At 45.8% G+C, this 22,922-nt stretch overlaps 1 protein-coding gene across 1 annotated transcript in view; it reads right to left on the reverse strand.

Moving 5' to 3' along the window:
* TLL2 (tolloid like 2) overlaps window positions 1-17,732 on the reverse strand; it is a gene marked incomplete at both ends in the record, with an annotated part of 84,330 nt that extends 66,598 nt beyond the window's left edge. The window contains one exon of the mRNA XM_079536327.1: window positions 17,603-17,732. Within this exon, the coding sequence (XP_079392453.1) occupies window positions 17,603-17,732 (130 nt within the window). The remainder of the gene's footprint in view (window positions 1-17,602) is intronic.
* Window positions 17,733-22,922: the final 5,190 nt, after the last annotated feature.

Here is a 22,922-nt window from a genome sequence, read left to right on the forward strand (position 1 = left end):
GAGGAGCTGCAGCTGCCATGAGGGCTGCCCTCAGCTCCTCTGCTCTGGGCTGAGCAAGCACAGGGACCTCAGCCACTCCTCACACACCTCACTCTCCAGATGCTTCGCCATCTTCGTAGCCATGCTTTGGGTGCTCTCTAACAGCTTTCTGTCCTTCTCATGTTGTGGCACTCAGATCCGCACCCAGTGCTGGAGGTGAGCATAACTGTCAGTAACATACCCATAAATGAATGCTTTGCTGTACAAACATTCTTGTGTGGCACATCAAATCAGTGTTGCTGCTGTAGCAGTGATTCATACCCTGTTATGGCCTGCCTTTGGGTGATTCCTTCTGATGCTCCAAAATCTGTTTCATTGTCAGCCCTAAAAGCACTCATCCCAGAGTTCTTCTTTTACTGCATGTATGAACCCAGTGCCATAAACTCTCCCATTCTTGTCTTCCAGTGTTACTGCCTCACAGCTGAACTCAGCCACCCAAACAACCACAACAAACATCACCACAGTTTCAGCAGCTATCACCTTGGTCTATTCTGTAACAGCTGGCACATATAAAGTCGATGCTCTTTATATTCAAAGCCATTTTGTCCTGCTTCCAGCCACATGCACCACAGTGAGCACATAGGGCTGTGTAGCAACACAGTCCTCCCAGAGTATAGAGCTCCACAAGTTCAGAGGTCATCACAGCTCCAGTTAGAGGTATCACTTTTGGGTGCACTTTTTTCCCATATGAAATTCCTATCAGGATTCAAAAGCCACAGCAGTTCTGCTTTCTTCATCAAGGTTTCATGTCCCTCTAATTACTAATCACTGCACCAGCAGTGAGCAGTCAGGAAAGCAATGAAGGATCAAGTGCTATTATATCTATTCATCTTATTTATGCAGTAGGTGCTGCTGAGAAGTTGGTCTTAATCAGTATATGTCCTGTAATATTTGGTTCTGTTTCACTTCAAGCACTCAACTATTTGTGGGTGAGGACGTGCTTGCCACTCACCAAGCAAGCCAGATGTACCCTTCACTTGCTCAAATGTAAATTACAAAAGCCTACTCAAGAATATGCATCTGTTTCACGTATGGCTCATACAGCTAATTTAAACAGTTTCCATATGCTGCCCAAAAACTGTGACCAAATGCCACTTATACATAAATGGGGAGATTGTCCAGATTCCACAGAGAAAGGTTTCATCATGCAGCTCCAAGCAACAGCTCCTTTGTTCCTAGGTCTGCCTGGGCTTCCCCAGTGCCCTCTCCTTGGAATGCTGCTGACTGGTCTAAATGCTGACTCCTGCCAGGGTCCTATCCCTGAAGCATCGCACTTGCAGGCTCACAAATAGAAGACCTGTAATGAACACCTCAGCATGTGAAGAAGGTCTGCCAAGTCACAGAGTGCAAGCACCCCTATTCCTGGTTCCACAGAAGTGAGTTACTCTTAGGACAGGAGTGACTTTTACCCACTTGTCATCCAGATGTTACCACAGATATGAGGCTGTATCTGTTAGAACTCCCCAAAGCACAAATGATGCTCTTATACCCTATGTATCTTTGAAATGTATGCTTCAATATTTTGCTGTACATCTGAAACTGCCTTCTCACTTTTATTGCATCCACTGTGGCTTCCCACTATGTTCCATTCCGGCAACAGCATATTCAATCTAGACCACATGCAAACTAACAGTCCGTAGTCAGGTGGATCAGAAGCCTGAGCAGATAGGTGAGGACTTCACTCACAGTTACTGCTCTTCTAAAATTAAATCCAGTCAGGGAAGCAGACAATAAACATCTCCATTTGGAAACGCAGGGGAGCTTATCAGAAGAATTCAAAAAAACTGAAAGGGAAAAGAACATAGATGACAATATTTTGCTTGTTAATAAAGGCATGTTATACATGCATTCTAAGAAAAGTGCAGTCCAGAATTTGCATCCACTGGAATAAGGCGCTGCACTGTAAAGTGTGTCACATTTCTCTAGACAAAGTTTGGTGAATCAGGCATCAAATACACATCCCAAAGAGTCATCCAAATATACGTTTCTTAGGATGTCCTGAATACACAACACAGTTTTTTACCACAGAACTCAAAGAAGAGCTGGATGTCCCAGCTCTTCAGCCTAGTGCTCCATACCCAAGACACAGTATCTGCTCTTGGGGAGCATTTAGGTATTACAGTTACCTTCCCTCTCAATCTGAAGGGTGTCAAGGCTTGGTCACTTCAAAAGGAAGTCATGCTACAGAAGAGCAAGCAATCTCGGTTCGTTTGCACACTGCGCTGTTTCCCGCTGGCCAAGGCAAGGAGATTCACCAAAACTATCCTACTCCTACACCTAGTGGCCATCCTGAAACATCTCCTCTCATTAAGGGGGAAACTGTCAGGGACGAGACACAGTTAACTGAAAGTCCTCTTCAAATCTCACATAGGTTGAAGCAATTGAAAAATTTCCCATGCAATTGATTCACATGGTTTCTGTAATTCATACATTCCTTTGCATAAAGGGGAGTCATCAGATTTGCACTTAACCGATCCAGACAGCTGCAGATCTCCATAGGCACTAAGTGCCTGGAGGCAGAAACCACTCCTCATGTAATCCTGTTAAGCAGCTGAAATGAATGAAAAAGCTGTGTGATTCAGCATGCTATAGGCTATACTTTCTCCATCAGTAACAGGGTCCTCTTCAGTTCAGCCTCTTGCCTTGGGCCCAAGTTATGAGAGATATTTCTTATGCTGATCTCTGCAGAAAATATGGAGCACATGAAGTTGCAATGGCTGCCCTCAGAAAGTGCTAGGAACAAACTCAGGCTATGCATTACAGTCTGTCTCACCCAGTAAACTTTTGAGAATATTACTGAACAACACTCCAGGAATGGAAATCAGTGCACTGGAGATTCTGCATAGAGGTAAATTAATTCATGGCCATTTTAAAAGAATTAATAAATATATAATTATTCACAAACCAACATCCAGACTAGAATAAAAAGCTCTGAAGATAGAAGAATCTCAGGAGGAAACTGTTAATCATTTGAAGGCCCTTCACGGTAAACCACATAGCATCACATCACAAGAGTTGTCAAGAACCAGCATAAAACCACAGCATTAAGGAATTTGAAGGAGCTACTGTTATTCCTCCATATCCTTGGAAATGGAAGAAAGAGAAGCCACCCTAACATAGCTTCGCTTCCTCATGCACTGAAACTTTTTAAAGCCATCCAGCACAAAATGACATTAAACACGGCTTGTGCTTCATGCATCCATCCCTGGATGTGTTTAAGAGCCGTTTGGATGTGGTGCCTGGAGATACGATTTAGCAGAGTCAGCTAGAATTAGGGTACTATCGTTAGGCTGCGGTTGGACTTGATGATCCTTGAGGTCCCTTCCAACCTGAGTAATTCTATGATTCTATGATTCTGTGATTCTATGCATATGCAAATATGGTCTACCTTCCACACCTCCAATAAACTGGTAACACACTCTTGTTAGTGCTTTCTAGTCCTGTTTGATCACTAACAAATAAAATCTATAATTTCATGAAAATTGGAGGATTAGTTAGCTACAGCCATGACAGTCCAGGCAGGTGATCACAACAGGACAAGCAAAACAAAAATATTATTTCACTCTGATTGCAGCCTGCAGAACTGTTGGTTACCCCCCTAAGGCAGCTGTTTTCTCTCTCTTTCCTCTTTAGCAGCCACTTGGTTCTGTGACCACTCCAGCTACCACAAGTACTCACAAAACTGGGAAGCAACACCAGTCAAAGAAATCAGTCTGTGTGGAAACCAACTTGATAAAAAACTTCTCAACCAGATCAGATTCTGATTACATTCTCTCCCTGAAGCTCAGTTATACAAGGAAAAGGAAGGAGAAAGGTGGGAGGAAAGACAGCAGCCAGGACTTAAACCGAATAAAGTGGCCACAACTACAGCATAACTGGACACAGCTGACTTACAGAGCAGCTGCTGAGCCCTCCCTAGCCAGAGGATGGCCTCCTATTGCAGCACACCCATCCGTCCCTTTCCAGTCTTGTCCTGAAAACAAAGCATCACCCCGAAGTCACTCACCCCAGGCCTTCACAAACATTCACAGCGTTATATGAAATACACAACCACAAGCAGGCACTGCTTCTGCTGGCCATCCCTCTCTGAAAGACCCCAACTGAGCCTTGTACATTAGCACGGTGCATTCTGTGTCAGAGCTTAGATTCCCCCTTTGTGGTAGCAAGCACTTGGCACTTTTGCAAGTTATCTATATGCTCCCATGTCAAAAACCTAGAAAACCACAAAGGTATTAAGAATCTTTGAAAAGACTGGTGCTACAGCTCACTTAAAAGCATGCAGAGCATCAGTATGCACTCTGCCATGGTGCCACTCATCTGTCTAAAAAACAGAAGCTTTTTCATCCTTGCTCACTGTGCACCTCCCTGGCTCTGCAAGAGAAGAGACAGGATTCCTGTCATCATCAGTCTGCTTCACCCCAGAGCTGGATTTATTCCAGCAGCAGCGTAATGCAATCGTATAATTAGTGACTATCACTACACATAAGCAGGGCTGGATTGAATGTGCAAAAGCAACTTCAATTTTGACATTTCCCAGCCTTAATGAATTGTCTCTACAATGTAAACAACTTCTTCCCCTGACAAGATGTTTGTGCCCTCTGGATAGCAAATAGTCTTGTGTCAGGAGTGTGCCTGTCTTTGAAGTGGGAGGTTGCAGTTTGACAAAAGCAGAGGGCAAAGGGGAGAGGAGGCAGAGCTGCTATGAGACAGTTGCCAGAATTTAACTCTGCCAATAAGGTCTCTCTGCATTAGCCTTGTTTGGAGGCAGAAAAGCCATTTTTTGGCTCAGAATTAAAAAAAAAAATTCCAAGCCCCAGGCAGACCACTGTCAGGAAGAACTCCAGCCCCAAAAAATGCAAACTGGTTCCAGTTTCCTACAGCTGTGAGACTTTGTCAGAGAAATTCCTGGGTACATACAGAAGACACAGTCACCAGTCCCACTGGAAAAAAATAATAATAAAAGGTCACAAAAGGGATGAGATTCATTTCTTGCAGAAGGACACTTTTATTGTGCTTGATCAGAAAAGACACAGCGCCCAGGAATTTGCTCCAGCAGCTGCTGGTCTGCATCAAATCAAAGAATCGTTAAAGTTGGAAGGGACCTTTAGAAGTCGTCTGGTTCAACACTCCTGCAATGAACAGGAACACCTACAGCACGGCAAGGTTGCTGAGAGTCCCATCCAACCTAGCCTTGAATGTCTCCAGCAATAGGGTATCTACCCAGGCAGAGCCAGTTCATGGGATGGGAATGCAGAACAAAAATCAATGGCTACAACACCACTGTCATCACCAGCTTCTGAGCAGGGGAGATCATCCCAAGGAGGATATTGTTTCTCTTTGCAGTAGGCTGCAAAGCAGGGCCTTCCTTCTTCTTTCTGTTTCTGCATCCTGCCTACCTTCTTTTTCCTTCTGGTCACAGGTCATCAACTGCCACCAGTAGTGAGTTTTTATAGAGCAACTTTAAAAAAAAGATAGGATGTAATCATCTATCTGAGAACAACCAACAGTTGTGCACTGAATGGCAGAGGAAGGCTTGTAAGCAAAGAAGGAATAATGCAGTTACAAGCTGGGAAACTACTGAACATAAAGAACCACAGATCATTCTTCATGGCAGAAAAGCTTCCCCAATCCCCCCCATCACTAGTAGTAAGAAGCTGGCTTTATTCTGACCCAGCTCAGAGAATAACAATAACAGGCTGAATTGGTCTCGCCAAACTCCATAGCAGCACAAATGGTTTCAGAAACGAAGGAGGTGTTCAGAAGAGTTAGCTCTACAAGGCCCAACTTCCAGGCACTGACAGGGCAAGAGAGAAAATGCAAGACTGAAATCACCCCCGGACACATTCAGCTTGTTCAAAGCTTCCAGCAGGGGGATTTATCCAAAGCTTAAAGCAGTTCTCTGCGACTCTTTGTTGCAGGAGTGTAGGTACAAACAAACAGGAGCTGGGACAAAGGGAGTCAACACATATTTTATTAGTAAAAAGTTAATCGGCTTAAAGTGTGCAACTAAATAAGCAAAGCTTACATTAAAGTGACCCAGCAAGAAAAAGATGCCATGGAAATAAAGTTATAGGAAATACAATATAGTCTCTATGTTCTTTTGTAATCCAGTGTAATAAATATTCATGACTCCGGGTTAATGGGGTACCCAGCTCGCAGCCATCACAATAGTTTTTTGTTTATTCTCAAGACCATGAACTTTGGAACCATGAACCTGAATTTCAGGACTTTGCATTCATGTACGTTAGCAAGACTTGGGGTAAAGCAGGGGACTGGAGACAAAGCCAGAACCTTGGCTTGTGACAGTGTAAAGGAGGCTGCTGGCAGGTTTTTGATAATGAGTAACAAGAAGCCCACAACGCACTGGCTGGTTTATCTGTCACTCTCCTCATCGTCAGTAACAGAAGAATGAGAGAAGTGGCACCTGCAGCACAGCCCCATCATTCTCCTCCAGTCTTTCCAAGATAGGGCTGATTCCTGAGTTTCTCCCTCCAGAGGAAGAACTATCCTCAGGTAAGTCCTCAAGGAAGCAGTGGTTGCCTGTGCCACACAGCAGCATCACATGGCAGGGAGTTCCACTCCTAATGCACAAAGAACAGGTACCCCTAAACACAATCCCTTTAGCCTTCATATTGGCTGAAAAAACATTCTAGCACCCTGTAGGGACTGGTGACCAAGCTCCAGCCAAGCATTTACACCGGAGAACAAATATCCTTTCAAAGCCTCCCTAGCCATTAGTTGCAAGTTTGATGATACCTTCTGCTGATAATAACACAGCCAGCTTCACCAGTTTTGCAACAATGGCTTCCAACTCCACTTTCTCCTCCAAAGACAGTCCTTTCCCATAGGCACACGTAGACTTTCTATCACTTAATTCAGCTGCAACCTTCCTATTCCACACGCAGACAAAATACCCAAGGGGCTACGAATTACTCTGGGCAAGGAGAAAGCCTGCAAGTCCCTAGTGCATTCTGGACAAGTTCTACCCAAGGCATGGATTCTGGGTCAGCAGCATGTATTTCAGAATGGATGGAAGAAAACGCACAGAAGATAGAACTTCTCTTTCATGGCCTGCTTGCACCTTGTCAGATTCTCACATAAAATACCAGTCACACAGCAGTCTGGGGACTTACATTCAAAAGAGTAATATTAATAAATTAATAGTAACTGCTCTTCATGCATCTTCTTTTAGGCCAACCTGGTCAAGTCTTGCCACAATGAGTGTTATTTCTCCCTTCGGAGGTCCTCATTCTGATCAACTGAATCTGAACAGCAGTAGGGGTAGGCAACATAAAAGCCAAACATTTCTTCAGAATATGGCTTCTTGTAACTGTGAAAGCTAAAAAATTAGTAGGAGAAGTGCAAGTATACTTTTGGGAGGGAAACTATTTCTCTAACTAGTTACTGCAAAGATTCAGCTCGGGAGTCAGGGATGTAGGTGTGATGTATGCAGGCATAGCAAAAGCATCCAGGACCCAGCAGTCAAAAGTGCCTATGACAAAAAGAGCAGGCATGCTTGATGGTTTGAGGGTCTCTATTTCACACGCAGTTACAAACTCCATGGCAAACATTTTGTACCTTTTCCAGGAGATTAATAATTGTTCAATGTAAAAAGAGTGCAAAAGGATAGAAAATGCTCTTTAGTGTCAAGAAAAAATGAGGACAGCCAAGAGGTCTTAGTCCTGATGTCAGTATCTCATCACTAAACAACAGTTTACCTTAACAACAAAGCTTTCCAAGAAAAGGCAGAGCCTTGGCAACTTCAGCAATGGCCTTAGGAGATCCCAGCCTAGGAAACAGAAAAAGAAGAAAAAGAAAAAAAAAAACAACACCAAAACACCAGCATATCACATATCACCTTGTTACTGAAGCATGACAAAGAAGAGAATATATTGCAGAAGAGGCCAAAGAGGGGAAAAACAGAAATCAATAGGATCTAACAGAGCGTGACAGAAAATCACTTCCCCCATAAAAAGAGGTTACTTGCCAGGTTAATGAATCTTTTCTGTTCTGTACTTAGACACCCAGGAAATGGAAAGGGTCATAGGAGCAGTGTGGGTGGGAATGCAATCCCTAGAACATGCTTTCAAGAACAATCAAAGGTTAGAGATTAAATCCAGGCAGTGTTCAACTGCACAACACATCAGCAGCTTAATACAAGGGCCAGCTGCAGCTCCGAGTGTCATTGAGCAGAACACACTTCCAATATCAACATCCTACAAACAACAGGCTTCTCTTCTGCTGCAAAAGCAACCCCAGAAGGTAAGCACCAAGAACTGGAGTGCCTCTGCCTTCCCAGGTCAGTAGCATCAGCAGGTAAAAACCAAACTGAACTGTAGGTCTCTAATCAGAGTAACTGCAACAGCACTATGAAAAACAGCCCATGCTCAAACTCACACTGTACAAATAAGTCAGAAAGTTCTTGGCCCAGCCAAAATTTTTTAAAACTCACTTTTAGTGAAAGAGATCTGCCTTTCTCTTGTCAAGAATGCAGTGGCAGCAGATAAACCGACACAGAAGTATGTGGACAACGGTGGAGGCAAGACTTAGTGGCCACAGAAATCTAAATTAGGCCTCTAAAGTATCAAATATCTTGATTCTGCAAAGCAAGGTGCATCCAACTTAGAGTTGCAATTTCTACTGCCAGGAGCCCTACTAACAGGCTCCATGAATCAGCTGAAAAACTTTGCTGTTTTATCACCGCTCTGTCCTCATCTAGTTTGCGGTAACTATAATAGCCACCCAAGGAATAGTCCTACTTAGCCTCAAGGTACTCAGTAAGGGAAATGGAGGTCCATGATTTCCAGCCATCTCAAGATTCCCTGACTCATAGATCACTATATTAAGCTCCCCAGTGCCTACTTTCTTCTTAGCTTGGCAGAATCATTTACCAACTGCTGCTTGTCAGTCCAGGGTTTCTTGAGTCCAGCAAAGCTCAGACTTATTTGTTCTGCAGCTACCCAGGCTTTTTCTGGAGCCTCATTTTCTATGCTCTACCCAACATCTATAACAAACACGGGCAATGCACCCAAAAGTTTCCTTTGTTACCTACATTTGGTGCAGCCTCAGGTGCAGAGTTCCTGAGCTGAACATAATTCAAGTCCCCCTTTCATGTTCAAGGAGCTCCATTACAAGCCGCAGAGAAGACTTGATTCTGTCATTTCTGCAGGAGGGAGCTCTGACTTGGCAAAACTAGTGTATCTATTTTATACCTGGGGAAATACAAAGCAAAAACAATCAACACATGCCTTCATCACACAGCCTCCTGCCCACACACACACTGCTGCAGGCAGTTCTCTCCTTCCACAGCAGACACGTGTCACTAGAGCAAGGATCATCTCCTCCATTATGTCTAGCCAGTGCTAGCGGAAGTCAGGGTACATCTTTCTTCTCCAAATTCTGTTTTCTGAAAGCAACAAACCCTCAGCAGGTCTGACCTGAAATCCTGAAATTCAGAATGCAAAACAGTAACCAAAACAGCAAACTTTGGCAAAGTTCAAAGCAAATGAAAACACTGTTGATTAGGAAATGCTACTTATGCAGGCAACGCTATTTAAATTCAAAGTTGTGCAAACAAGACATGGGAGACTGGGAACACCCACAGCTATGACATGAGAAGCAGAGAAAGGTAATTCTCAGTATTGTCCAGGACTGCATCAATCTGTTTTATAAGTAGGCAAAGGCACTCAGCATTACCCCACATCTAATTCTGAACAAACTGAGGCAAAATAGAAAGTTTGCTTGGACTTCTAACACTGGGATGGTTTGCTCTCAAAGTTGTTTGGGATTTGTGGACTGGGAGGTGAAACAGATGCTTTTTTGCTTGAATGCTGGTATTTGCATGAATACAAAATGACTTGAGAGGTTACAAATTTTTGTTCCGATCTAAAGCTGAACTATTTCAAGAACCAATAGCAGCTGCCCCTCTCTGACAATTTGTATTGATCAAACCAGAGGGTGATTTACCATTGGGTTTAAAGTGGACTTCCTTCTCAACACACAGTTAACAGTTTCTTTTCATTCCAAGCTGGGCTGACACAAACTGGCTGAGAAGGAGCAATCAGACATTGACAGTTGTTTAATCAAATGCTTCTTTGCACATTTCAGCAGTTTCTATTGACTGGGACCTTCCTGCTCAGGAAGTGCTAGCGAGGATCTGAACATCAAAGTATACATGCCCATTGAGATCAGCATTTTTGGGGAGCTCAGCTATAACAAAGGGGATAAAAAGCAGAAGCCCTAAGTATCTGAATCAGAACAATAACAGTTTCTAATCAATCATCCACCCTTTCTGAGCAGTGTAAGCACATTTCAGCACTAGGTGAAAGCAGTTTTGTTGCAGGTTCATAACTGCAATATTCATGGTCCGGGACAAGAAGGCCATTCACTGTCAGAAGTGCCTCCTTTCTTCCAAGGTTGCTTGTCTCTGAAAAGAGCAAAGAAACAAGCTCCTCATCAGGTCAATGTTCTCACCAGTTCCATCACCATTATTTGGTACAGACAGGTCTGGATTTGGATTCACTGGAGCCAGGCCTATCATTTCCCTCCAGTCTCCTGGGGGAAAGGAGATTGGCAAAGCAATCACCTACTACAGCAAACAGCTTTTTCCACAGAATCAGTTCATTAAGGCAACACAGCAGGCAAATGCACAACATAGCACAGGGCTGTGCAGCAGCACAGATTAATGAGAATGTAACAACCCACAGACATCTGGGAGAATAGCAGGAGTTAATGCTGGGACAGGACAGAAGAGAAAGAGCACCTTACACAGACTGAGGAAGAGAGCATCTCAGAACACCTGAGACAGCAGAGTAAGACTTGAGCAAATCCTTCTGGCAGGAACTTAAGAGAGCTTCAGGAGAACGGAGATGGGGGAGCACCAGAAAAGAAGCTGTAGGAAACAGTGCGAAGCAGACAGAGAGCATGTGGGTCTCTGCAGCTAAGGTAACACAGAGAGGGGAGAAAAAAGAAAATGGATGTATTAGAGAAAGTGCTCCAGAAAATCTAACACATAGGCACACTGTGGCTGCAATTTCCCAAGCAGGAATGCTTGAGTCTGATCTGACTACAGTGGGAATTTGTAGTTATATGATTCACCTCATTCAGACTGGGGCAGCAGCTGCTCACCTGGGAAACACCCATGGGCACAGTTTTAGCAGAGAGAAAGAAGTGGCTGATCGAAAAGATGCAGCTAGCTCCAGGGTGAGCCTTCCAGCAAGGCATAAACATTACACAGGAGGTTGGGACAAGAGGAGAATGAAAACTCCAAGCAGGACTGTGAATGTAAAATACAGTTATACAAGTGGGAAGTACCCTAAGCCCAAACTCCCTGCTCTGCGGGCTTTTGAAGCCTGAAGGATATGCAGCATAGTTTTCTAAATTCCTTTGGCTGGGGCTCTTTGACTTACTAATCTCATGCTACAGAACACCTGAGGAATGAGCTATCCTCACTGATCAAGCCTGCACAGGTTATGGTCAAGGGCATGCACCTGTGAACTGTACTAAGACTATAAAGCTCAATAAAAGCTCTAAAAGTTCTTTACAAAGAAGTGTCCATGACAACCAAAACACTTCTTCCCTACTCTACCAGCTTTCTTTCTGGAAATACAACTCCCACTTGCAAAGTTTGCCCATCCCTTGTTCTGCCCATTGCTAAATACTGAGTTGTATAGCACTGAGAGTTAAATCTCACTCAGGACAAGTAGACTCAACATATCCCAAGTAGTGTCAAAGATCAAGCGTAGTTTTTTGGATACCAAGGAAACAGCTAAATGTTGGAAGGACTCCAAACACAGATTTTTATATGTTCCTGTGCCCAACAATCATAAGATTTTGTCTCAAGTTCACCACACCAATATATTCAGTGACTGGGAATTTCAATAAAGAAAATGATTGGTGGTAAATTTTGCTTCAAGCTGTTACCATCAGTTTGTGTTTGGCTAGGATTATAACAAAGGTCACCTTTTACCTTTCCTTTGAGGCAGAAGTTTCTACCGCAACTCTACTCCACTGCAAAATACAGCCTCCCCAACTGCAAACAGCAACACTGAATGTATATAAAGACAGAATGTCCCCAGTAGCCTTCACCCACCTGTTTCCCCTTTAATTGCTGTCACCTCCCCAAAGCAGGTAAATTAATAGTTTGTTCTCTCATTCTTTCCCAGACCACCCAAAAAGACTCAGTCAACATCCTCCTTGAAGATTTAACCCTTGCTATGACCTACTGGAGAAAAAAATATAAGGGGAACAATTGCTTGAGAGAGCTTGTCGCTTTGTCTGTAAACATCCTACCAGCGCTGAGGAACCCACAGGTTGGGTTATATCCCAGACTCTCACCTCAAAGCACATTTTTAAGTACAAGTAAAGTATGTACATACAAGGAAGTAAGGAGTCAAAAAAAGGAGGAAGGGAACTTTATTTAGTTCATACAGCTGCACATAGCTTCAGGAGGTCAGTATTCAGCTGCCAGTACTGATGCCATCATATTGTCTGCCCCTGGGTAAGTCAGCATCTCCCACCGCCATCTTCTATGACTCAGAGCTGGAAACACCAATAGCTGCACTACAGCTCCATGGTAGCTCACTTAGACCTTCCACACCAGCTCAGAGGCTTCAAGGCTTTATAGAAAAATCTTTAAGACACAAATGAGATTCCTCCACAGGAATCTGCAGTCGATAAGCAAAGGACAGGTTAGAAAATACTCTGCCATTGCTCAAACCATTGCCCCCCAATAAGAGGCATCTTGCAAGAATGCAGAAAAGCCCCAGTCAAGAGTCAGGCAGGCCCTCGCAGGATGTGTGGGCTGGATTCACTGGGTCATCTGCAAAGAGCTTTCAAGCTTCCCTTCTTATGCGATGGATCTGTGCTTCAATGGAGAAAGCTCAAAACCCAAGTAATATTCATGAAAACTAAACTTCACAGATTCCCCCCTCCTCCTTCCAATTTGATTAGCCCCCCCACGGCTTTCAGTTCCTAACAGTAACCTCCTCAGCTTCCCAAAGAAATGTCTGCATGTGACTTCTAAGTTTTATACCACAACTCAAGTGAAATTCACTACTGCCTCCAGGACAAAAGGCACTGCCTTTACAGAGGGAGAGCTAGGAGGAACAGAACAAAAGCAAAGCACAATTTGCATCTCCCTGTGGGAAGATCACTCTGAACAGCACTCAGTCAAGGCTTAAGAACTCTGTTGTGGGATGTTTAGAATCTGATGGATCAAACCAGCAGGAAGAGATATACACAGTGCTAGCCTATGACCGGGCAAACAGCATCCATCCTTGAAAGGGCAATGGTTTGGCAGGAATAGTTGCTCTATCACTGCTAGATTTCTTTTCTAACAGCTTTTCAAGTGATAAACAAACAGAAGATAAGGCTACTGTTATACTCTCCCATAGTCCCTGCACACCTACAGCCTCTGTTCTTCCCTTTCTGAGCTCACATCCCCAGTTTGCAAAATCCTCAGGGATGGACTCAATTTTCTGGTGCTATCTTCCTGTTTTGCAGCCACCTTGTGCCAGGCTTGGTTTGCTCAGCCGCGAGGAGACAGCGAAGTGCCCTCCTGGTGGCTGCAGCTCCTCACAGGGAGCGGAGGGCAGCGCTGAGCTCTGCTCTGTGTGACAGCGACAGGGCCCAGGGAACGGCATGGAGCTGCGTCAGGGGAGGGCAGCTGGGGGTTACAGAAAAGGTCTGCACCAGAGGGCACCAACAGGCTGCATAGGGCAGTGGGTACAGCTTGAGTGCTGGAATTCAAGGAGCCTTTGGACACTGCTCTCAGACATCAGTTTGAATTTTAGGTGACCCTGTGTGGAGCCAGGGGTTGGACTCCGTGATCCCCATGGGTCCCGTTCAACTCATAGAACAGCAGATGTTCTATGAACCTACATCTTTAGCTGTACTCTGTGAGCAGCAAATCTATCCTAAGCACAGGTCAGGCTTATGACATTTTCCTACCTATTACAGAGACTATGTGAGAAGGAACCTTTGTACCATTCCCTTTGGAAAGCTCCAGGGACATGACACAACACTGAGCAAAAACCACCTAGCAGAGTCAGCACTGTGATCTCCCCTGGCAACTCAAACCAGCTGTGCAGCCCTGCCTCAGTTCTCCCTTACCATTCATCCAGACATTTCCTGCCCTACCAAAAGGCAAGAAAGCAGCCATGGATTATGAAAAGGAAATAGAGGACGGCTGGATTTAGAGACTAAGTGGCAGTGGAGTTATCATCAGCTGAGTCTTGGTGACTGGACACATTTATACTTGCACCCAGTCGTTGCAGTGGCTTAACAGGTTATTTCACTGTGCTGCTGTGTGTCTCACCTTGCTGTTAGATATAATCATACCCTTAGCTAGTGCAACAGAGGGAAACTTGTGCCAGGTTTTTCACTGAGGGCCTAGGAGATGAATCATCAACAGCCTGCACTAACCCTCAGGGCATGAGCTGCTGGGTAAGGAATTGACAGGCTTTCACCTGCCAGATCTGAACACATCACGTCCTTCGGGTCACAGCCATTAGCCTGCAGAAGTGAAGTATATCACTATACTTTTAACAGCTTCGGAAAACATTTAATTAGGAGCTGCCTCTGTCTTTGCAATGGGCTAGAGTCTGCATGTAATCTGCAGCCACAGTACCATACACAGGAGGCTGTGTAACTGCGGTGACTGCAAGAATACCACCACAGGTCTCACAGTGTCAGCTTCAAAGACAACCAAAAACTTGCCCTCATAAAGCATATAACATTTGAGCTGTTCAGAGCAGGGTCTGCAATCACTGCCCTCTTGGTAGTCAAACTTCTAGGCAAACCTTGATGGTGTCTCACTTGTGGAGAAACTCAGGCTCAAGGAAATTAAATAGACTTGTCAATGTTACAGCACATTGGAAACAGAGCTTGACAGATTTCCTACATAATTACTAGACAATTGCCCCTACATAGCCCAACTCTGTTAGAAGCGTTTTCACCACATTCTCGTGTACAGTCTCATTTACAGAGGTGCAGTTCAGTAACTTGGTCTGGACTTCAATACTTTGGGATGACGTTCACAGAGCAGAACCCCTGCTTAGGTCTGTTAAAGGTCTATTATTAGAAGAGGAAGAAGCATGTGAATGAATGGCAGGGAGAGGAGGAGGGCTGATGTCTAACAACTCCAAGTGGTAAAAGTCCTGCCTGCCTTGGTTTTGGGTAGACTTCAAAAACTGGATCTGCTCAGTGCATAGAGACAAGCACATTAAATGTCTTGCAGCCTAAGGTCTCCGCACTTAGACTGAAACGGCTCATATGGAGAAAAGATGGCTTAGAGAGCCAGAAAGCACAATGTATCAGGACTGACTGGAAGGGTCATACTGCCTACAGAAAAGCAGACTGGAACACAAGAAACACACTAACAAGCCCAGCCCATGAGTGTAAAAGGCTACAACAAAGTAGAAGTACCGTCCGCTGCACCATAAGGTCTGGGTGGAAAAGGCAGACCTGAAGTGCAGTACTTGGAGCCCCAGGTTAGGCAACAGGGAAGCCAAAACAGTGGTGGTCTGGTTTGGTTAAGAGCATCCACCAAAGACAGATGTTTGCTAGCACTGTCACAAGCACCAGCCTGGTCTTGAACTGGTCAAGAAGAGTGTGTGTGATCTCCAGGGGTCTTGTCCACTCATTCTCTTCTGTTGGAAAAACACTAGAAAATTATTGGAGACAAATACTGAGAAATGAGAATTGATCCTGACTGAAGAGGATTGACAGGAATAATACACACCAGGTTTATATGCTGATCACAAGAGGAGGTAAGGATGTATGATGAAGGGAGGCTTCAGTGCAGGCTCCTTGTACAAGCAGAAGTGAGAGGTGGAGAGCCTGGAAACGAGGGAGCTGCAGGAAAAGGAGAGGACCTGCAGCAGAGGCAGGTAATTAACAGGTTGATTTTTTTTTCTTTTCTCTTTTTCTGCCACAGGTTCCCTGAATGATGCTGGTAAGTTAATTAAACTTAATTAAACTCCAGGTCTGATTCACAGCCATATCAGTAAAACCTAGCTTTTCTGGAAAGAGAGAGAGGTGAATTCATTTCCAAGTAAGAGGCAGACACAAAGCCAATAAAAGCATGTATGGGTGGGCTAGGTTTCATAATCAATAAATATATACACGTATCACATGTACACATATATACACAAATGGCTTACTGATCAAGGGAACATTTTCTACAATCAACAGTCTGCAGATAAAAGGGGACTCCAATTAATTTTGGAATAAAACACTCCACTCATAACACAAACTACACACAAGGTCAGCTAAACAATTTGCAGTACAGAATAGAGAGAGGAGCTCTGACAGATGTATGGATGGAATTCATCTGTGTGAGCAGACAGAGCTGCAAACACCTTGAAAGCAGTCAGAATACAACTGGCAACAAGGGAAGCTGTCATTAAGTGAAAGCCTAGGGACCAGGAACACCGCACGTGAAGAAAGTCCCCCTTATAGCACCAAGAAAACAAGACTTTGCACAAAGTTATCTGTAAATGGAGTACGGTTAACAAGATATTGATTACGGATTTCCTAGCAGACAAGCCATTCACAAGATCAAACATCAGCTGATTGCCAGAACCAAAAGGAATAACGATCACATTAAGAGCATGACCCAGTTTTCCAAAGAGAAAATCTGAGTTGATATTCCCTGCAAACTGAGATACAAGTGATGACAGAAGCTCTTGAAGAAATCAAAACAGTTAAGATGAGTTAGCATACGCTCAGAAACAACCCGACACAATCCAGTGCAAGAATGAAAAAACTCTGAGAGAGCAACGAAGGCAGCAAGAGAAGACTTGCTAGAGAGTAGACAGTAACTCTGACACAGGCAGATAGGCGGGGAGGTTTGGCTGATGGCTGAAGCCGGAGCTGGCGCTGCTTTCACCGGCTCTGATCCTCCTTCCCCTCCCCGTGAGCGGGGAGCGCCAGGAGAGCCCGAGCGGCGGCAGGCGGAGCTGGAGATGGAGGCAGAGCTGCGGGATAGAGGCAGAGCTGCGGGATGGGAGCAGCCCGAGAAGCTCTGGTGCGGTCCCGCCTCTTCGGGGCGCGCACCAGAACTCGGGGAAGAGAGCCGTACGCAGGACAAGTTGAAACAGCCGCCGACACGCTGCAAAAATGCACAGACAACGATTGTACATGAGAAAAAAATTGCAAAGCCCTGTTGGGCATTTTCCTAGCGTTTTAGGAAAGCTCTCGTTTGGGAGCAGCAGGTGACAGCTGGGTGAGGGAGATGAGAAGAACGCGTCGTCGCTTTCTGACAAACGTACGCGCGCCCCACGCGCGAGGCTGCAGCTCGCGGACAGCGGAGCGGCGGCCCGGGGCTGCCCGGGAATGGGAGCGGCGGGGCACGGCCGGCAGCAGCCGCGACAGCAAGCGCCGTTCCCCCCGATCAGCGCCCGGCTTCGCAGTGCAGCGGGGACGGGAGCCCCGGGCGGCGGGCGGCCAGGTGAGCCCGGCGCGCGGCCGGCAGACCACCTGTCCCGCCGCGCGCACCCACCGCCGGCGGCTGCCAAACTTCTCGCGGAGTTGCGGCCCTCCCTCCCGTCCGCCCCCCTACCGGCTTTGCAGGGGTCGCGGTACTCCATCCGCTCCTCCGCCGTCTCCGGCTCCCCGGCCGCCAGCCCCGGGCCGGGCAGAAGTAGAAGCGACAGCAGCAGACGGCGGAGCGGGGCGGCCCCGCGGCCCATGGCGGCGGCGGAGCGGGGCGGCACGGCGCGGCTGCCCGGGATGCGGGCACTGCGCGGCGCCAGCAACCCCGCGCCCGCCCCTGCCGGCCGGCCCGCCGCCGCCGCGGGCCGCTCCCGCCGCGGGGGGTACCGCCCGCCCGCCCCCGCCCCGGCTGGTCCGCTCCGCCGCCACTCCGGGAGTCGCCAGCCAATCCCGACCGCGCCCGCGCCGCCGTCCCGCCCCGCGGGCTGAGGTGCCGCGAGCGGGAGTCGCCGCCGCCCCCCGCAGCAAAGAGCCGCTCCGGGCCGCTACGTTGGGCGCCGCCGCTCCGGTGCGCTGGCAAGCGCCCGGTACCTTCCTTCCCTGGAACGGGGGTAGCCGAAGAGAAATGCCTTGCCCCATGGTCCGTGTACCAGCAGCACGGACAGCGGCACAAATTCTCATATCACGGTCTTAAAGTCTCTTAGGAAGCGGTAATTGGATGCGCAGAACCTCGAGTGGAAGACTGCACCGAGTGGACTCGAGAAGCATCTGTCCCTCTCACCTTCCTTTTAATTACCTCAGCTTTCACGGGAACCTTCACCTCCCTCTGCCCAATACAAACATGGAGCTGTAACATCAAACGCACGCCTGGAGTTAGGCCCACATGGGTACACATTCTCGTCTAACTCAGAAGGATGTGAAACGTGCCCTTTGTTCAGAGAGCTCCCACTTCCCACAAGGTAGGAGCTGGAGGTGTTCCCTTCTCTCCTCTGCACAGAAGGTGGGGCTGAGACAGTTATGGCTGTACCACCAAACCCCAAGACACTCGCAAGGGAAAGGCGACAGTTTCTCTCAGCATCATGGAGCAGCAGAGCAGGCAGGGTGCACGGCAGCACTGCAGAGATGTGGGCTGTCACCCACCTAAAGAACAAAGTCTTTTCAGCACATGGAAATCACCAACTTCTCTCTTGCTAGCAGTGTATATTTGGGAGGCCAAGTTCTACACGTGGAAGCTTTGCTAGAGATGTAGATAGGACACAAGTAGACATCCTAAAGCTCCAAAGGAGGGAACAAAATAAATGGTGGTTCTTTAACCATGTAGTTAGAATGAGCTCTTGAGAGTTAAAAAAGGAGCTTAATATTGTCATCCAACAAAGAAAATTCCTCCACTGCAGGAGACACTTTCTAGAAAGCCATTCCCTAACACAAGCACTGCTCAGCCTTTCCAGAAGTGGCTCTCATTTTGCAGCTGGCAATCAAAGCGGTGCATACAAGGCAGTGACTGCTTCTAAGCGTTCAGAGAGCCGTTGGTGACATCTCCCATCGGCAGGTGCCTCACCAGCACAACTAAGAAACAAAAAATCCCTGTGAAAGGTTTTGTTTGCTTGTTTTCTAACCGGAGCTGCTCACACGGTAAAGTTTCAAATGGGTGCAGCTCATGACAGCAACAGTTAAATAGCTGGAAACAAAGCAATCTATATCTATCGCTGTCAAAGGCGCTCTTTTGCTTTGCTCTCAGAATCCCCCCTGCCCAATGCATGCAAACAAAATCCGCTGTGTTTTCAAGCCTCGCTGAGCAAGAATGCACACAGCTTGTTTTGAACAGCATCCATGAGCAAAGCTATGTGGGAGCCACTTAGTGTTGATGGAATATCTCTGCACACAATATGTCCCGAGGCTAAAACACACACACACACGTTTGTTAGTTTTCCACAAGACCTGCTTCTTGCTGCCTGCCTACACTCGGCTCCATCACACTGAACCAAGTGGTTGAGGCACTCTGCTGCCCGTCCCACTGTTCATTCCCCAGTTCTCTTCAGGCTTACGAGAGACTTCCTCTCCTGCCCTTTGCTCCCTGAACACGTAAAGATTTTTCTTCTTCCATTTATACGATCGCTATAGGGGCAGATGGAGCAGGTCTCTGTAATCATAGCATCCCTGTTTCTCTTTCATCTGCGTTTCCAGAACACCCTTCCAGCTTACTTAATTGCCTCCTTTTTAGCAGGGAACGATCACTGCAGTGGCTTTAACTCACGCGCCACACATCACTTCCTGCAGGCACTGAGCATTGCAGAGGCATCGCTTTCCCCCCGCTTTGTGACACTGTTACCAGGGCTCATTTAGTCTGTTAATACCTCCACAGCTTCCCATCCCACAACGCCTATCCATCTTCTCCCTGTTTCCTCCTGCTCATTTCCTCCACCAGGTTTTTATCCCCCAGCCTATTGCTCTGGACCCCCCATCCTAGAGCTGACTCCTCCTAGGACACCTTGTCTTCCCTGTTTGGCCCACGGCATTGACAAATCCAAACAGATAACAATGAAAGTACCATGAAGGTCACTGCTGATCCTCACTCTTCCTTCCTTCCAGAGCCCACTTCAGTCACTCCTGCAATAGGTTGGAGGTGAGCTGCTCTTTTTCCAAGTTTATCGCATTGCCGCCCAGTGAACAGCTCACTTGTGCTTACGTGATTCACTGCCCAGAAGTAATCTATAAAGGCGCTGACACGTCTGCTTACACACAGCCCAGGGGCTCTGAGACCTGCCCTGAAAGCTGCTCACTGCAGTCACAGCCCTCCACATGTGTATTAGCAGTTAAGCATCAATGTAACAGTGTTGCCCAAAGCAGACACAAGCAGTAACGTTTTTCCAAGAAGTTACCGGTGGCTGGAAAATTCCTTTTTATTTACTCTGAGACAAACGATGGGACAGCTGCATTTACCCGCTCACACCCGTGCATCCTTTGCAGATCTTGACAGCACAGGGTGAGTTTAGAATGGTGGAATTTGTCAAAATTCAAAGAAAAAACTTAAACTGCTTCAGGGAGAAATGCCTTAGAGAAGGTTCCCAGTCACAGTTTCTGCACATGGATTTATCTGTAGTAGCATCTTCGCCCAAATCACACACCTAGCTATGGTACAGACCACGCAGACACTCCACCTCATTAGGCAACAGGTACTTCAGGTTCACCTTACACACTGCCTTTTACACTGCTAACACCAGGATACTGTTTCCTTTTCCATTATTTATTTAGCTATGCATATAATGAAAGAGATAAGTTACAATTCAGATTCAAACAACGGTGGGTGTTAGATTTCAATTACTTTCTGGTAGTGACATAAACAGGGGGCAAAAAATCTCAAAATCAAAGATAGCTAAGCAATAAAACTAATACAAGTCATCTTGCAGAGTCAAAATGTGCATTTTAAGAAAACTAACTGCACCTCTTCAGCATCTGATTGTAAAAATCACTTGAGAGAGCATTGTCTGGGGTTCTTGCAGGTAAATGGGTGTCCATAAAACTCTCAGATCTCTAATACAAACTCCTTAATAATAATGGTAACACTCGATGGTTCACCCAGCGACTTCAGGCCAGACATCAGAAGAGAGCAAGGAGATTTCCTTCTTATTCTTGTAGCTAAACCTCCTTAGGAAAGAAAGAAAAGGCTCAGGCTAAACTAATAGCAGTAAAACGATACGGATAAACCAAGGCTCCAGCAATTCAGGATCCAGTAACTGTGTAACATGAACTCCCAGGGAGCATCACATAGCTAGCAGCCCAGAAAACAACCATGCCTTGTCTAACACTTCAGTGTAACACACAGTTCCAAAAACATCTGACTCAAGCCTTTGGGAAATGAACATCATCAGCCACAAACAGAAGCCTCCCAGAGTCCAGCACTGCATGATATTCTCAGCCATGTTCAGTAGCTCCTCAGAAACAGCCCCCGTAACTCTGAGAACTTTTCATAAGCCACCAGAAGCTTGCCGCACAGTCTTCAGACAGAATGAAAAATCACAATGCATTATTTACTGCATTTTGTTTTTTTCTAGTTTGCTCAGCTTCTTAGATAGACTACCTAAACCTTTTGGCTCAGATTCAGCCACAGCATTTCAAGTTCACAGTGTCTATGATTTGGTGAACTGGATTCTATCTTGGCAGCTATTGCATCTAGGGGTTAAGCATGCCTCACAAGACTACGAAAGTGAATTTACAAAGCCATTTCATAGCAACAGAAGAAGTAATGTAAAATTTGGTGCTTTGTTTATTGCACATTGACTCCCAACTCTAAAAACGCCTTTATTTTCCGGAGTCCTGTAGGCTTGCAAAGTCAGCTAGGGATAGACATGGGCTGGAACGCTTGATATGCTCTAGAATGCTCCAAGCTCAAGTTCCTGAAGGAAAGCTTCAGTCAAGGATGTTCAGAAAGTTCCCCTAGGTTTGCTTTCTGTATGGAATGAAGCCTTAGCACAGTAGAACCTGCAGAGATATGACATACTGATCTCCGTTGCGTTACTAGGAAATTAACCTTCCCACAAGCCACAACTCTTTGCAACACCCCTCCACTCCTCCCCCATTCATCTGCCTATGACATGTCAGAAGAATCCATGTCATGTACTGGAAAAACCCTGCACCACGGTGAATGCACTGATGACAATGAAATGGACATAGGTCAGGGGTGAAAAAGATACAACTAGAATTTTTTCTCTGGAGGCCTGTCCACCAAATACAGTATTTTTTTATTTTATTTTTACCCCGTTCCCAGTTTGGCTTCCGCCCTTTGGAGTGAATCTATCAAAAAATTGCCTAAATTTATCAAAACTACAAAAAGCCACTCAGTATTCATGGGGTTCTGCAGCTTTTTATTCTCTCTCCCACGTCGAAGTGCCCCCCTCCACCCCTCTGTCCAACCTATACCTTAGGTTTATACCTTGTAACTGATTCTTAAATGAACTAAAAGCCACAGTTAAAAATTAATTGAAGGGGACCTCTCCAGTAACTCTACATCCAGACTGGACAGAAAGCTTGCTTTTTTTCCCCCCCTGAGCTTACCCTTTTCTAACACGTTCCAGCAGTAACTGCTGATGCAGTCACAGTTATGAAAATCTACTGCTTTCAGTGAAGCTGCCTACATATCTTAGGTTGGCAGATTTAGCTGTATGTTGTTACTGTTGTAACTAGAGCAAGATGTTACTCTCCCATTTGTCTTTCCTCTGCATTAATTAAAAAAAAAAAAAAAAAAAAAAAAAATCACAAAAGATAACGGGTGCCATTTTATACAAATATCTTAAAGTGTGCTATCAATTTTATCCAGTTTTATAGCACCAAAAGTGTAATATTCAACAGTATTGTTTTTCTAACAGCTGAAACTTGTGAGAAGTTCACCCACACTATCATACAGAAAATCATTTGTGCACCGTTTATGCATGTTTTGGAATGTAAAACTG

This window comes from Tetrao urogallus, assembly GCF_951394365.1.
Source record: "Tetrao urogallus genome assembly, chromosome: 5".
Taxonomy (NCBI): Eukaryota; Metazoa; Chordata; class Aves; order Galliformes; family Phasianidae; genus Tetrao; species Tetrao urogallus.